A 17,274-nucleotide genomic window follows, 5' to 3' on the forward strand; every position below is an offset into this window, starting at 1 on the left:
TTACTTCTTAATTGGTTGTGAATACATTTTTTTCATTTTCTATACTGGTGATTTGATTTTCTTCCATTTAAAAAAAAAATCGAATTAGCTAATAGCTTATCTATTTTGTTGCTATTGTTTTAAATACCTCCTGGTTTTGCTTATTCATTTAATGATTATTCTGGTTTCAATTTTGTTAATCTCTCCTGTGCTTTTAAGGATTACTATTTTGCTGTTTTCAAAAGAATTTTTTTATTTTGTTCATTTCCGACTTTTTGGATTGGACACCCTGTTTACTGATCTCCTCCTTTTTTCTTTTACTGAGGAAAGTCTTTGGAAATATAAATTTCCTGCAGTACTGCTTTGATTGCATCCAACAAATTTGGTGGATTAGCAAATTGTTGTTACCTTTAAAGAAATAATTGTTGGGGGGGGGCGGAGCCAAGATGGCTGAGTAGAAAGACACACATACGCTAGCTCCGAACCCACAGCCCATAAAATATCTGTAAAAAAGAACTCCCGGGGCAGAGCCAAGATGGCGGAGTAGAAAGACGCACATACACATAGCTCCGAACCCACAACCCATAGAACAACTACAAAGAAGTAACTCATGGCGAATTCTGCACCCAGAGGCCACAGAACATTGGAGCGAGGGAGATTTCTGTTCCGGAGAGACCTACAAACCTCTCGCAAAAGGTCCTTTGAGCTGCGGACTGGGCGCCGGGACTGGGAGCTGAGTACAGCCCTGCCGCGGCCGCAGCACCAAGAGGAACAGATACGAGCGGGCTTCAGGGACAGGATCTCCAGCGGCCGCACAAGTCCCTCCACCCACACGTGACGGGGGTCGGTAAGAGAGTCTCTTTGGCGGGTCGAAGCGGGAGTGGGGTGCCCCCATGGCTCGGGCCCCCTCGGGAGACAGAAGCTGAGGGGCGGCGGCAGACCGGGGCTGCCCAAGCAGGCAGGAGCCTGAATCCATTGTGGAAGGTCTGTGCATAAACTCCCTGAGGGAACTGAGCCTCAGAGGTGGCCCTGCCCCCACCTGACCACCTGAACTTAATCTCACACTAAATAGCAGCCCTGCCCCCGCCAAAAGCCCTGAGGCTGGAAGCAGCATTTGAATCTCAGACTCCAAACGCTGGCTGGGAGGATCAGGAGGCGAGGTGGGTGTGAGGAGAATATTCAGAGGTCAAGTCACTGGCTGGGAAAATGCCCAGAAAAGGGAAAAGAAATAAGACTATAGAAGGTTACTTTCCTGGTGAACAGGCATTTCCTCCCTTCCTTTCTGATGAGGAAGAACAATGCTTACCATCAGGCAAAGACACAGAAACCAAAGCTTCTGTGTCCCAGCCCACCCAATGGGCTCAGGCCATGGAAGAGCTCAAAAAGAATTTTGAAAATCAAGTTGGAGAGGTGAAGGAAAAGCTAGGAAGAGAAATGAGAGACATGAAGTCAAAGCACGAACAGCAGATCAGCTCCCTGCTAAAGGAGACCCAAAAAAATGTTGAAGAAAATAACACCTTGAAAACTAGCCTATCTCAATTGGCAAAAGAGGTTCAAAAAGCCAATGAGGAGAAGAATGCTTTCAAAAGCAGAATTAGCCAAATGGAAAAGGAGATTCAAAAGCTCACTGAAGAAAATAGTTCTTTCAAAATTAGAATGGCACAGATGGAGGCTAATGACTTTATGCAAAACCAAGAAATCAGAACAAAGCCAGAAGAATGGAAAAATGGAAGATAATGTGAAATATCTCATTGGAAAAACAACTGACCTGGAAAATAGATCCAGGAGAGACAATTTAAAAATTATGGGACTACCTGAAAGCCATGATCAAAAGAAGAGCCTAGACATCATCTTTCATGAAATTTTCAAGGAAACTGCCCTGAGATTCTAGAACCAGAGGGCAAAATAAATATTCAAGGAATCCACAGAACACTGCCTGAAAGAGATCCAAAAAGAGAAACTCCTAGGAACATTGTGGCCAAATTCCAGAGTTCCCTGGTCAAGGAGAAAATATTGCAAGCATCTAGAAAGAAACAATTCAAGTATTGTGGAAATACAATCAGGATAACACAAGATCTAGCAGCTTCTACATTAAGGGATCGAAAGGAATGGAATAGGATATTCCAGAAGTCAAAGGAACTAGGACTAAAACCAAGAATCACCTACCCAGCAAAACTGAGTATAATACTTCAGGGGAAAAAGTGGTCTTTCAATGAAATGAGGATTTTCAAGCATTCTTGATGAAAAGACCAGAGCTGAAAAGAAAATTTGACTTCCAAACACAAGAATGAAGAGAACCATGAAAAGGTGAACAGCAAAGAGAAGTCATAAGGGACTTACTAAAGTTGAACTGTTTACTTTCCTACATGGAAAGACAATATTTGTAACTCTTGAAACATTTCAGTATCTGGGTATTGGGTGGGATTACACACACACACATGCACACACTCACACATACATAGAGACAGAGTGCACAGAGTGAATTGAAGAGGATGGGATCATATCTTAAAAAAAAAATGAAATCAAGCAGTGAGAGAGAAAGATATTGGGAGAAGAAAGGGAGAAATTGAATGGGGCAAATTATCTCTCATAAAAGAGGCAAGCAAAAGACTTATTAGTGGAGGGATAAAGAGGGGAAGTGAGAGAAAAACATGAAGTCTACTCTCATCACATTCCACTAAAGGGAAGAATAAAATGCACACTCATTTTGGTATGAAAACCTATCTTACAATACAGGAAAGTGGGGGATAAGGGGATAAGCAGGGTGGGGGGGAGGATAGAAGGGAGGGCATGAGGAGGAGAGTGCAATTTGAGGTCCACACTCATGGGGAGGGATAGGATCAAAAGAGAATAGAAGTAATGTGGGACAGGATAGGATGCAGGGAAATATAGTTAGTCCTATACAACACAACTATTATGGAAGTCATTTGCAAAACTACACAGATTTGGCCTATATTGAATTGCTTGCCTTCCAAAGGGAAGGGCTGGATAGGGAGGAAGGTAAAGAAGTTGGAACTCAAAATGTTAGGATCAACTGTCGAGTAATGTTCTTGCCACTAGGAAATAAGAAATACAGGTAAAGGGGTATAGAAAGCTATCTGGCCCTACAGGACAAAAGAGAAGACGGAGACAAGGGCAGAGAGGGATGATAGAAGAAAGAGCAGATTGGTGATAGGGGCAATTAGAATGCCTGGTGTTTGGAGGAGGGGGGGTAAAAGGGGAGAAAATTTGTAAACCAAAATTTTGTGAAAATGAATGTTAAAAGTTAAATTAAAAAAAAAAAAAACTCCCAACAAATTCTGGAGCAGCAGAAGCCACAGAACAACGGAGCAGAGGAAATTTCTGTTCCAGAGAGCCCTGAAAACCTCTCGCAAAAGGTCCATCATGCCCTGGACCTGGAGCCGAGCCAAGCCCAACCCTGCCTTGGCCACGCAGCACCCAGAGGAGCAGATCTTATCGGGCTTCAGGGATTGAATCTCCAGCAGCCGCGCAGGTCCCTCCACCCATGGGCCCCAAAGGTTGGTGAGAGGGTCTTCTTGGCTTGCCGAGAGGGGAGTCGGGTGCCCCCATAACTCAGGCCCCCTTGGGAGGCAGCAGCAGAGGCGGGAGCAGACCAGGCTGGCCAAGCAGGAAGGAGCTCAGATCCATTGTTGAAGGTCTCCACATAAAGCCCCAGAGGGAACTGAGCCCTGTGAGGCGGCCCTGCCCCCACCTGAGCAGCTGAACTTAATCTCACACTGAATAGCAGCCCTGCCCCCGCCCAAAGCCCTGACGCTGGGAAGCAGCATTTGAATCTCAGACTCCAAGCACTGGCTGGGAGGATCTGGAGGCAAAGTGGGTGTGAAGAGAATACTCAGAAGTCAAGTCACTGGCTGGGAAAATGCGCAGGAAAAGGAAAAAAAAAAAGACTATAGAAGATTACTTTCTTGGTGAACAGGTATGTCCTCCCTTCCTTTCTGATGAGGAAGAACAATGCTTACCATCAGGGAAAGACACAGCAGTCAAGGCTTCTGTATCCCAGCCCACCCAATGGGCTCAGGCCATGGAAGAGCTCAAAAAGGATTTTGAAAAACAAGTTAGAGAGGTGGAGGAAAAACTGGGAAGAGAAATGACAGAGATGCAAGAAAAGCATGAAAAGCAGGTCCACACCCTGCTAAAGGAGACCCTAAAAAATGCTGAAGAAAATAACACCTTGAAAAATAGGCTCACTCAACTGGCAAAAGAGGGTCAAAAAGCCAATGAGGAGAAGAATGCTTTCAAAAGCAGAATTAGCCAAATGGAAAAGGAGATTCAAAAGCTCACTGAAGAAAATAGATCTTTAAAAATTAGAATGGAACAGATGGAGGCCAATGACTTTATGAGAAACCAAGAAATCACAAAACAAAACCAAAAGAATGAAAAAGTGGAAGATAATGTGAAATATCTCATTGGAAAAACAACTGACCTGGAAAATAGATCCAGAAGAGACAATTTTAAAATTATGGGACTACCTGAAAGCCATGATCAAAAAGAGAGCCTAGACATCATCTTTCATGAAATTATCAAGGAAAACTGCCCTGAGATTCTAGAACCAGAGGGCAAAATAAGTATTCAAGGAATCCACAGATCACTGCCTCAAAGAGATCCAAAAAGAGAAACTCCTAGGAACATTGTGGCCAAATTCCAGAGTTCCCTGGTCAAGGAGAAAATATTGCAAGCAGCTAGAAAGAAACAATTCAAGTATTGTGGAAATACAATCAGGATAACACAAGATCTAGCACCCTCTACATTAAGGGATCGAAGGGCATGGAATAGGATATTCCAGAAGTCAAAGGAACTAGGACTAAAACCAAGAATCACCTACCCAGCAAAACTGAGTATAATACTTCAGGGGAAAAAGTGGTCTTTCAATGAAATGAGGATTTTCAAGCATTCTTGATGAAAAGACCAGAGCTGAAAAGAAAATCTGACTTTCAAACACAAGAATGAAGAGAAGCATGAAAAGGTAAACAGAAAAGAGAAGTCATAAGGGACTTACTAAAGTTGAACTGTTTACATTCCTACATGGAAAGACAACATTTGTAACTCTTGAACCTTTTCAGTATCTGGGTACTGAGTGGGATTACACACACACACACACACAAGCACGCACACGCACACACACATAGAGACAGAGTGCACAGAGTGAACTGAAGAGCATGGGTTCATATATTAAAAAAAAGAAATCAAGCAGTGAGAGAGAAATATATTGGGAGGAGAAAGGGAGAAATTGAATGGGGCAAATTATGTCTCATAAAAGAGGCAAGCAAAAGACTTATTAGTGGAGGGAAAAAGAGGGGAGGTAAGAGAAAAACATGAAGTTTACTCTCATCACATTCCACTAAAGGAAGGAATAAAATGCACACTCATTTTGGTATGAAAACCTATCTTACAATACAGGAAAGTGGGGGAGAAGGGGATAAGCAGGGGGGGGGGGGGAGGATGGAAGGGAGGGCATGGGGAGGAGGGAGCAATTTGAGGTCAACATTCATGGGGAGGGACAGGATCAAAAGAGAGAATAGAAGTAATGGGGGTCAGGATAGGATGGAGGGAAATATAGTTAGTCTTATACAACATGACTATTATAGAAGTCATTTGCAAAACTACACAGATATGGCCTATATTGAATTCCTTGCCTTCCAAAGGGAAGGAGTGGGGAGGGAGGGAGGAAGAGAAGTTGGAACTCAAAGTTTTAGGAACAACTGTTGAGTTCCGTTCTTGCTACTAGGAAACAAGAAATACAGGTAAAGGGGTATAGAAAGTTATTTGGCCCTACAGGACAAAAGAGAAGATGGAGACATGGGCAGAGAGGGATGATAGAAGAGAGGGCAGATTGGTGATAGGGGCAATTAGAATGCTCGGTGTTTTGGGGTGGGGGGAGGGGACAAAAGGGGAGAAAATGTGGAACCCAAAATTTTGTGAAAATGAATAAATAAAATAAATAAAAAAGAAAGAAAGAAAGATAAAGAAATAATTGTTTCTATGATTTGTTCTTTGAACTACCTATTTCCTAGGATTATTTAGTGTTCAATAAATTTCTAACATTTGCTTCAAAGATACTTTACTGACTAAAATAAAGCGTTTCATATTTCTGATCTGTTGTATTTATTAGATTTTTAATACACTAACATGTGCTGATTTTGTGACAGTGTTATGCCATTCAATTTTACCCAGGTCTATTAAATCTAACTTTTCTATAATTATAGTCAAGTCCTAAAATTCTTTTCTATTTTTAAAAATGAGATTTACCTAAGTCTCAGAGGAGTAAATAGAAATCCTAACTATTACTATTTTACTATTTTTCCCTACAATGCATTTAATTTTAATAATTAAGATACTAAACAACACATGCGTAAGTGAGGGCATACTGCTTGCCTTCTCAATAGGAAGGATAGAATGAGGAGGCAGAACATTTGGAACTCAAAAATTTTAAAAACATGTTAAAGTAAAGTACGTTTATAAAATAATATTAGAAATAACTAAGATGCTAGATGATTTCTACATGTTTAGTATTGACATTAATTCATCATCTATGATATCTCTTAGTAAAATGAAGTTTCTTTGATTATCTCTTTAATTAGGTCTATTTCTGAGGCTGCTTTGCAAGATCTTGAGTATTCTCTCCTCTTTTCTACTTCTTGTGAAGCATAACAGATTCTACTTTAGTGCCTGATTTTAATTCTGCAAGTATGGTTCTATTTCAAGTATGTTTCTTTTAAATAATATATTGTTGCATTTTGGCCTCTATTCCATTCTGCTATCTTCTTCTGTTTTATGGGTGAGTACAGCCCATTCACATTCAGTTAGGAATGCTAACTCTATAGTGCCCTGTATTCTAAACTCTTATACTTTTCCATCTTTTTCCCAAGATAATTCAAAGAAAAAGGAAAAAAGTCTCAAAAATATTAAAAACGCCTCTTTTTGTTGTGACAAAGAACTGGAAACTGTGGGGATACCAATGATTTGGAGAATGGCTGACCAAGTTATGGCATCGAAATGTTATGGAATACTTTTGTGCTGTAAGAAACAATAAAGGGGACAACTTTGGAAAAACCATGGAAGGCCACTGTGTACTGATGAAAAGTGAAGTGAGTAGAACAAAGGGAATAATTTTTATAATAATACTGTTAAAATGAAGAAGTCTGGAAAACTTATGAACTTTGATCAACACAATGATCAACCAAAATTCTAAAGGCCTCATGATAAAACAAGCTATTGCTTCTAGACAGAGAGTTGATAAACTCAGAGTACAGAGTCCATATTTTCTTTTCTTTTTATATTTTGAAAATATTTAATGTTATATTTGTTTTCCTTGATTTTATACATATGTATACATAAATATTACATATATGTAATATCTATGTAACACAGATTATATATGCACATATATAAATAAATAAAATTAGAGGTCTTAGCTGAGCAGAAGCAATTTGTTCCTAACTTGGAGGAAAAGTTGAGACAAAACAGAATTGGCAACAGTGGAGCAGAAAAGGAGAGGGCAGCTCTCAGAGACTTGATGTATAGCACTGCATTTGCTCATCTGGGTCAGAACACTTGCAAACACCAAGACTGGTTTGATGAAAATGATGGGGAAACTCAGAAGCTGCTAAATGAAAAACAAAAACTCAACAGGCTTTACCAGTAGAATAGTTCATCCATCTCTAAGAAGGCAGCATTTAATTCCATCAAAAGTAAAGTACAATTAAAGCTTAGAGAGATGCAGGATTCTTGACTCACTAAGAAGGCAGATGAAATAAAGTTTTTTGCTGATAGTAACAATCCAAAGCTCTTTTATGATACCCTGACGGCTATTTATGGGCCAAAGACCTATGGTACATCTCAACTGTGCTGACAGAGCCACATTGATTAGTGACAAGGATATGATCCTAGAGAGATGGATGACACATTTCCATAGTGTTCTCAATAGATCATCAGTCAATGCTGAGGCCACTGACTGTTAACTAAGGTTGGAGATAATCCCTCACTGGCTCAAGTTCTAACTGAAGAAAAGGTTTTGAAAGCCATTAGGCTCCTTTAATGTGGCAAAGAACCTGGTGCTGATTCTATTCCAGTTGAGATTTACAAAGCAGAGGGTTCACTGCTCATACAAAAGCTGACTGAAATTGTCCATGTCATATGGCAAGAGGAGGTTATCCCCCAGGAGTTCAAGGATGTCTTCATTTTCCATCTCTATAAAGGTCTACAAATCTATTTAGAAATAGACAGTCTTGCAACAATCACAGAGGAGTCTCTCTCTTGCTCATTGATGGAAAGATTCTCATCAGAATCCTGCTTAATAAGCTGATCCTTTCTCTGGAAGATGGTCATCTACGTGAGAGCTAGTGTGGCTTCAGAAAGGGCTGGGGAATAGTTGATGGGGTGTTTGCTGCCCTATAACTCCAATAGAGATGCCAAGAGCAGAACCAAGGTATGTACAGAAGATTTGTAGATCTGACCAAGGTCTTTTATACTATTAGTCCTGAGGGCTTATGGAAAATTATGTCAATATTTGGTTACCTGGAGAAGTTCATCAGCACTGTACGTCAATTTCATGACATCATGCTTGCCTGAGTTTTGTGTGTCTCTGTGTGTGTGTAGTTTTGTCTTTCTTGCCTTCTTAATGGGTGACTAGACAGTGGGAGGGAAAAACTCTAAAACTGAAAATGAAAAAAATTAAAGAAATGCAAATTAAAGCAACTCTGAGGTTCCACATCATCACGTGGGCAATGATGACGAAGGAGAAAAGTGACAAATGTTGCAGGGCCTATGAGAAGAAAAGATACATCAGTCCACTATTCATGTAGCTATGAATTGTTCTGGTCCAGGGGTGGGGAACCTGTTGCAGCCCTGAGGCCACATACTGCCCTCTGAGTCCTCAAATGAGGGGAATTTGTTCTGTGAAGTTTGGATTCAGTCAAAGGGACACACCTGAGGACTCCAAGGACCACATGTGGCCTTGAGGCTGCAAGTTCCCCACCCCTATAAATTTGGTTATTCTGGAAACCGATTTGGAACTATTCCCAAAAAGTATTTAATTATTATTTGATCCAGCTTTATCAACACTAGGGCTATGCAGCTATGCCCCCAAATAAATATTTTTTTAAAGAAACAAAGGTTCTTTATATACAAAAATATTTACAGGAGCTATTATGATGGTAGCTAAAAACTAGAAACTAAACTCCTAATGAAAAATGGCTGAACAAATTGTGGTATAAGAATATAATCAGATGAAACAGATAATTTCAGAGGAAATTGAGATCTCTATGAACTGATGCAGAGCAAAGGGCGAAAAACTAGAACAATTTATACAATAATAACAATATTATACAGAAAAATAAATTTGAAAAACTTTAAAATTTTGATCAATATAACAAACTAATCCCTAAAAAATGAGAATGGAATATACCACTCACATTTTGCCAGAGAGATGATTAAAAATGCAGAGAGAGATACGTTTTCAGACATATACAATATATAGTTTTTCATTGGACTATGTACTGTGTACTGAGGACTTTATTTTTAAGGGTTTCTTTTTAAAATTTGCTCAGTGGAGGTGGGAGTAGATAATGGTAAAACAGATTTCTTCCTTTCTCTTCCCAATATAGTCCTCTCTCACCCTTAATTTTGTTTTTTTAGATACCATTCCTTTCTATTCAATTTACCCTGTGCCCTCTGCCTATATATATATATATATATATAGAGAGAGAGAGAGAGAGAGAGAGAGAGAGAGAGACATGTATATAATCCCTCCAACTACCAAAATACTGAGAAAATTTTCAAGAGTTACAAATATTATCTTTCCATGTAGGAATGTAAGCAGTTCAATTTTATTAAGTCCCTTATGATTTCTCTTTCCTGTTTACCTTTTCTTGTTTCTCTTCATTCTTGTGTTTGAAAGTCAAATTTTCTATTCAACTCTGGTCTTTTTATCAAGAATGCCTGAAAGGCCTCTATTTCATTGAAAGATCATTATTTCCCTTGAGGTATTATACTCAGTTTTGTTGGGCAGGTGATTCTTGGTTTTAATCCTAGTTTCTTTGACTTCTGGAATATCATATTCCAAGCCCTTTGATCCTGTAATGTAGAAGATGCTAGATCTTGTTTTATCCTGATTGTATTTCCACAATACTCACACTGTTTCTTTCTAGCTGCTTGCAATATTTTCTCCTTGACCTGGGAACTCTAGAATTTGGCTACAATATTCCTAGGAGTTTTTCTTCTTGGATCTCTTTCAAGAGATGATCAGTGGATTCTTTCAATATTTATTCTGCCCTCTAGTTCTAGAATATCAGGGCAGTTTTCCTTGATAATTTCATGAAAGATGATGTGTAGGCTCTTTTTTTGATCATGGCTTTCAGGCAGTCTCCTAATTTTTAAAGTGTCTCTCCTGGATCTATTTTCCAGGTCAGTTGATTTTCCAATGAGATATTTCACATTGTCTGCTATTTTTTCATTCTTTTGGTTTTGTTTTGTAATTTCTTGGTTTCTCATAAAGTCATTAGCTTCCATTTGTTCCATTATAATTTTTAAAGAACTATTTTCCTCAGTGAGCTTCTGAACCTCCTTTTCCATTTGGCTAATTCTGGTCTTTAAAGCATTCTTCTCCTCGTTGGCTTTCTGGACCTCTTTTGCCATTTGGGTTAGTCTATTTTTAAAGGTGTTATTTTCTTCAGCATTTTTTTGGAGTCTCTCTTAGCAGACTGTTGACTCCCTTTTCATGATTTTATTGCATTATTCTCATTTCTGTTCCCAATTTTTCTTCCACTTCTCTTACTTGATTTTCAAAATCCTTTTTGGGCTCTTCCATGGCCTGACCATTGCATATATTTTTTGGAGGTTTTGGATGTAGAAGCCTTGACTTTTATGTCTTCCTCTGATGGTATGCATTGTTCTTCCTTATCCAAAAGGATGGAAGAAAATACCTGTTCACCAAGAAAGTAACCTTATATAGTCGTATTTTTCCCCCATTTTTTGGGCATCTTCCCAGTCAGTTACTTGATTTTTGAGTCCTTTGTCAAGTGGAGGGTATATTTGGGGGATCTGTAAGTTCTCAGTTCCTCCAAGGTGGGCACAATCAAGGGAGAGGCGTTTATTCCTCTCCTGGCCTGAACTCTGATCTGGCAGCAACCACAAGCTTTTCTACCCAGGATCTGTGAGTAGGATTCCCTGTCCAGAGCTTGTACCAGCTCCACCAGCCAATGCTCCTCTTCATTCCAGGGCTGTCACTCAGGGATGAGATCCAGATTAGCTATGCACTTTCCCCAGAGTGTTTAGGCTGAGGGCTCCAAAAATGGATGCTGTAGCCAGGCTAGGGCAGGACCCTGTTCCCTTCTCACTCAGGTGAAAGAGCTTTCTCACTAACCTTTAAAGCTGTCTATGGTGTTTGTGGGTTGAGAAATCTAGGAACCTTAGCTGTTGCCTGTGATTCCACAACCTGAAGCCTACTCTAGTCCTGTCCCTGGTTCACCACATGGCCAAGGCTGGGCTGCGCTCCTCTCCAAGCCCAGTGCAAAAGGCCTTTCCTGTCAGCCTTCCAGGCTGTCTTGGGCTGGAAATCTCTTTCACTCTGTCGTTTTGTGGCTTCTGCTGCTCTAGAATTTGTTTAGAGTCATTTTTTTACAGGCATTTTATGAACTATGGGAGGAGAAGTACAGCAGGTCTGTCTTTCTACTCTACCACCTTGGCTCTGTTCCACATGGCTTATTCTTAACAGTACAAATGACTTTGAAAAAATTGGTTTTAAAAATGCATAAGCATTTTAACATTCTTTATTCTCTTACTTACATTAACAATTTTTTACTAAGTCTCTTACAAAATATACAGAAACAATACATGGCAGCTCTAAGGTTCCCACACAGGCTCTCCAGCCCAAAGTTAATTCAAGTACCTAGGTCACAAGATCAACATTTACTAAACGCCGAGGGGAGAAAAAAGAGAGTGCACATGACTATCGTTATGATCTTAATAACAATGTGATTTTATAAAATGCTGCATATGCAAAACTGCCATTTCTAAACCTATTTTGTTTCAGATACTTCTAACAAAGCAAGACTTTTAATTTCATTATCCTGCTGACAGAAGGAACAACCTTGAGACTGACCTGTGCACTTGGCACAGGTAAACTGAAATGAATAAAAAACAAATAGTTGCAAAGCAAGAGTCCAATTTAATGCTCAGTTAGATAAAGTGTTCAACATCTGGGTTACCATTTCACTCAAAAATCACTTTCATCTCATGAACCTCTGGTCTCACCCTTTCAACTATGAAATTCTGCTCCAATAAATTAGTAGTATCTGGTTTCCTTTTTTACAAAACAAATCATGGCCCTGAGAATGTATCAAAATGGTAGTACAAAGACAAACAAACAAACAAAAAAATGACCATATCTTCTAGTTGAAAGGATCAAAGGAATTAATTTCAAATCCCTAACAAAGCATGAGAAAAGAAATTCAACAAATTACAAAGAATCACCCATTCCCTTCTCCCTATTCCCACTGGGAAGATAATAAAAGTAAAGGAAAATTATTGTAAGAAGAGTAAAGTCATATACGCCTAGGCCCATCACCAAAAATGTCACTCAGTAATCACATAAGCAATATAACTATGCCATAATATGGTCAAGACATAGACATAATGAGGGTAGTGTTTGTAGGTGAGGGGGAACTCTACTTTCTGCATTGATTTATCCAAGATTCCAACAATGTTTGTAGTTTTCATACTGTCCTCATCGAAAGAAACCGGTATATATTACTTTCTGGAAACATGCATAATCACCTACTGGGAACCAAACCAGAAATAAAATAGTTTGAGAAGACTGCTTCTGGTGCCGGTCTTTGGAGTCAGCATTAAAAAAACCATTCCCCTCCAGAACAGAGGCGTCCAAAGTAGAACTACCAACTTTTTCAGGGTAAAGGAAAAAAATGGCTCCCAAGCTCCTAGGCAACATATAGATCTTCCACCTGAAGAAGTAATACTTTCTATGTCTAATGGCCATGTCTGAATCTTCCTCTGAAATTATACCCAATTTATAGTGTACTTATCTTGTATACACAGTTGTTTGCATGTTGTCTTCCCCATTAGACTATGAGCTCCTTGAAAACAGAGAATGTTTTTTGCCTTTCTTTGTAACCTAGTGCAGAGTTCCATGCATGGAACACAGTAGGCACAACTGACTGAATGAAATCATTTGATAGGGAGAAGTAGAAGATGAGCAGTAGAGGATAGAGAATTGTGGATGCAATATATAAAAAAGACAAGAGAGGGGGTGGGATTAAGTTCTCAAAAGGGGAGTTAGGAAAAGAGGCTGTTCTTGGAAAATAGATTTGCCAGATGACTAAGGGAAAGGAAGAGATTTGGCTGATGTCAAATAATTTTAGGGTGAAGAGAATGAGAAGAGGAAACTCATGTAAAAGGGCTTAATTTCCTCAGGAAGTAAAAAACAAATAGCTGAGAAAAAAGGGGGAAAGAGAGAAGGAGAACATCTGGCATAGTTTGTTGGGTTTTTTTGTGGGAAATGAGACAAAGAATTCATTAGAGAAGAATAAAAGGACTGCCTTTAGTTGTTGTTTAGTAGTTGTGTTAATTGTGTCTGACTCTTCATGACCCCATTTGGGGTTTTCTTGGCAAAGATAATGGAGTGGTCTGCCATTTCCTTCTCCAGCCCATTTGAAGGATGAGTAAGCGAAGCAAACAGGGTTAAGTGACTTGCTCAGTGTCACACAGCTAGCAAGTGTCTGAGGTCAGATTTGCTCTCAGGAAGTTGAGTCTTCCTCATTTAAGGTCCAATATTCCATCCACTACATCACCTAGCTGCCCACCTTTAGTCAGCAATTTAGTAGTAATAATTTACTAATTAGATAATTAAATATAAAGTCCTAGATTCTGGGACAAACTTTCTGACCTTCAGTTTGTATGTATATGTGTCTGTCTAGAAGACACAGATAGTATGCTGGAAAGAATAGCAGGAAATAAAGAAGTTAAAGGCACAAGTCACCTTGTGCGTGAACATACACCAGACAAGCAGCCACCCCTCTGTCTGGTTTCTTGGTAAAGTATATTTGGCATGATTTAAAAAAAAAAATACAGTCACCATTGTGGCTTTCTTCTCAGCAGAGGCTGGAAAAGTTATGCTTCCCAATAAGAAAAGAAATTATACATTATAGCACTAGCCCTTCTATCCAACACCTCTTTAACTAAGATCTGCAATGAGGCACAGGGCTTTGTTGCTGGGAATCCCATAAAGAAGGAACAATGATTTGCTTCCTTCTCTCTACTGAGGTTGAAGGCCCAAACAAGCAAGTGTAAGATTTTCCCATAATATTTCTCAGCAATCTCAATGAAAATAAAACGCACACAATAACAAATTCAGCAAAAATGAAACCAAGCGTAAAGCTGCCAAAATAGTATGTCTGATTTCATATTATATATTAAATAGAAATTTTAGAAATTTGTAGAAAACTACATATTAAATAGAAAATTGCTTACAGAATGCAAAACACTACTCAATTATTTCAGGTAAGAGGTGTAGTACACAGAGCATTAGGCCTGAGGTCAGGAAGACTTGAGTTCAAATTCAATCTCAGCCACATACTAGTTAGCTGTGTGACCCTGGCCAAATCACCTAAGTATGCTTCAATTTCCTCATCTGTAAAACAGGTATGATGACAACACCTACCTCCTTGAGTTGTTATGAGGATCAAACAAGATATTATTAGTAAAAAGCACTTAGGACAGTGCCTGGCACATAGTGAGTGCTATTGTACACGTCAGCCACTGTTGTTGTTACTAATTAGGTAATTCTTTCACCAAGTTTCTTTTCATTTACCTATAACAGTTTCTTCAGAAGGCAGCTAGGTGTTACAATTATGAATGTATTCTGTTAGTCAACATAGAATATTTAACATACTGTTACTAAGTCAAACTCCATTAAACCAACCTCAACCATTCTCTTCCCATTGACATTTATCTAACATAGAACCCTTCACTGCCATGTATACACACTATAAATGTGACCAATCAGCGCCTCAACCTTTCTGCCACTCTAATCAATTTTTTTCACAATTCACAGAAAAATATTTATGCAGACTTACTCAAGTCATTCCTCTGCTAAAAAGCAATCAGTGGTCCTGTATTCTAAATGAAATCCAAACTGGGTAGGCTGCTATTCCAGGCCTTCCATAATCAAGCACAGTCCTAGTTTTTAAGGCTTATCAAAGACTACAGTAGGTTGAACTTTGTCCTACATGGAATCAAATCAAAAATTGCTGCTGTGAAAGTTTTTGGTCACATTATTCTTCTTCTTACTAATGTATTTCAATATCACTTAAAAATTTATTAATTGTCCTAAATTAGATTCCATACATACCTTTAAAAGGGCAATTTAGTAAATACTTAGTAAGTAGTAAGTTGGTTAGTAAGATGAAAACGTACAAAGTCCATCATCATAAATTGATAAAGTTGACGAGCTCCTACAAACATTACCAGAAGAACTAGAGGCGTTCCCTGCGTTGTGATAGGAAAACAATAGTCTCACTGTAGATACATTGTTTCTCTTTCTGCATGCTAGTAATCAACCATTTTAAAATCTAGTTTCAAAACAAAAATCTACAAAAATTCGGCCTCTGCCACATCTCCAATGCTAAATGCACAGTTTTCATTCTGGCTTTCCATGTCCTGTTTGAGTGGTATAATGGTGAATCTAACTTACAACAATAAGCTTGTTTTAAATACCACCTTTGTATTGTGTAATTTTTCTGTATCTGCTGTGTGTAATTTTTATCCGTATGTGAATAGAAGCATGCACATACACTCACAAACCAAACAAAGATCAAAGAGTTTTTTCCCTTCCCAAGCCTTAAGATCACATTTCATCCCTAGGAATGAGCCAGTAGGTCCTTACATAAACTTCAATTGAAGTGACAATGTGCATTTACTGAAAACTGATCTAAACCTAAATAAATTGGTTTAAAAAGGAAAAGTGAGTTACTTACCTTGTCTCTGGATTATAGCCCAATATATAGAAAAATGAATCCACACGAGCTTTAAACTCTCTGGCAGCAAATATGTCAGAAAAATGGGAGATATTACACTTCCCTCTGAAAATTAAGGAGAAAAAAGACATCAGGTAAATTGTAAAAAAAAGAAAAAAAAAGTGAATATAATCTCAAGAAAAAAGGACAAATACTAAACTCCTTAGAGGGTAACTCCAGGACAACATATGAAAGGGGAAAAAAAGCTACAAGCTTCCTCCATATCATAAGTCAAATCACATGTGATAAGCATATTCAGAGGAGTCCAGAGCTCTAGAGGAGATGTCAGAGGTAACACAATCAAACACCTTTACTTTCAGAAAAGAGCAACCTGAGGGCCAGGGGAGTAAAGTGACTTGCCCAAAGTAACAACAAATTGGTGGTAGAACTCAAACTGGTCTAGAAGAAAGAGCATGAAACTGGTGTCAGACTCTGAATCCATTGCCCAGTAAACACTTATTAGGATGTACCAGAGCTCTGCTCAGCTTGGGCTCTCAGTCTGTACTGCATGGGTTACACTCACTACTGAATGAGCAGGGAAACCCAGGACAACACAACGGGCCTCTCTGGACTTCAATTTCATCACGTGTAAAACGAGCAAACTGAAGTAGATGAAGCCAAAGGTCCCTCCAAATCTAAATTCATTAACTTTTGATTCTCAGAACCCAGCTATGTTTTTACAACATCATGCAATTATTCAACAGCAAGCAAATATATTAGTTGAGTATATAAAAAAAGTCAGTCACCAGACACCATGCGTGTGCTAAGCACTGAGGGTACAAAGAAAGGCAAAAGACAGTCCTTGTTCTAACCAAGTTCCCAGTCCAATGGAAAAGACAAGATACAAATAACTACGTACAAACAACTTACAGAAGATAAATTAGGTATGATAAAGGGAAGGCATGAAACATTAAAGGTTGCACATAGGTGGGATTTTAGGAAGGACACTGAAGAAGTCAGGGAACACAGGGAGCAGAGACAAAAGGAGAGAATTCGAGGTATAGTGGAAAGTCAGAGACAATGACCAGAGCAGGGAGACAGGGTTCAAAAAGCAAGAAAACCAAGATCAGCAGACTTTAGAGTATGTGGGAGTGTGCAAGGTATAAAAAGAATAGAATGAAGGAGGAGGGGCAGGTTATGAAGGACAAGCATTAGATTTTAAATTGGATTATAAAGGTAATGAAGAACAACTGGGGTTATTTAGGAAAGAGAGGATGAACTCAGACCTGAGCTTTAGGAAAATCAATTT

The 17,274-nt window shown here is 38.9% G+C and overlaps 1 protein-coding gene across 3 annotated transcripts in view; it reads right to left on the reverse strand.

The window, feature by feature from the left end:
* The window catches only part of RERE (arginine-glutamic acid dipeptide repeats), a 478,375-nt gene that overhangs the window by 237,726 nt on the left and 223,375 nt on the right, over window positions 1–17,274 (reverse strand). For all 3 annotated transcript variants that reach the window (XM_072608761.1, XM_072608759.1, XM_072608758.1), the window contains one exon: window positions 15,987–16,091. In XM_072608761.1, the coding sequence (XP_072464862.1) occupies window positions 15,987–16,091 (105 nt within the window). The remainder of the gene's footprint in view (window positions 1–15,986; window positions 16,092–17,274) is intronic.

The sequence above is a fragment of the Notamacropus eugenii genome, chromosome 5 (genome assembly GCF_028372415.1).
Source record: "Notamacropus eugenii isolate mMacEug1 chromosome 5, mMacEug1.pri_v2, whole genome shotgun sequence".
Taxonomy (NCBI): Eukaryota; Metazoa; Chordata; class Mammalia; order Diprotodontia; family Macropodidae; genus Notamacropus; species Notamacropus eugenii.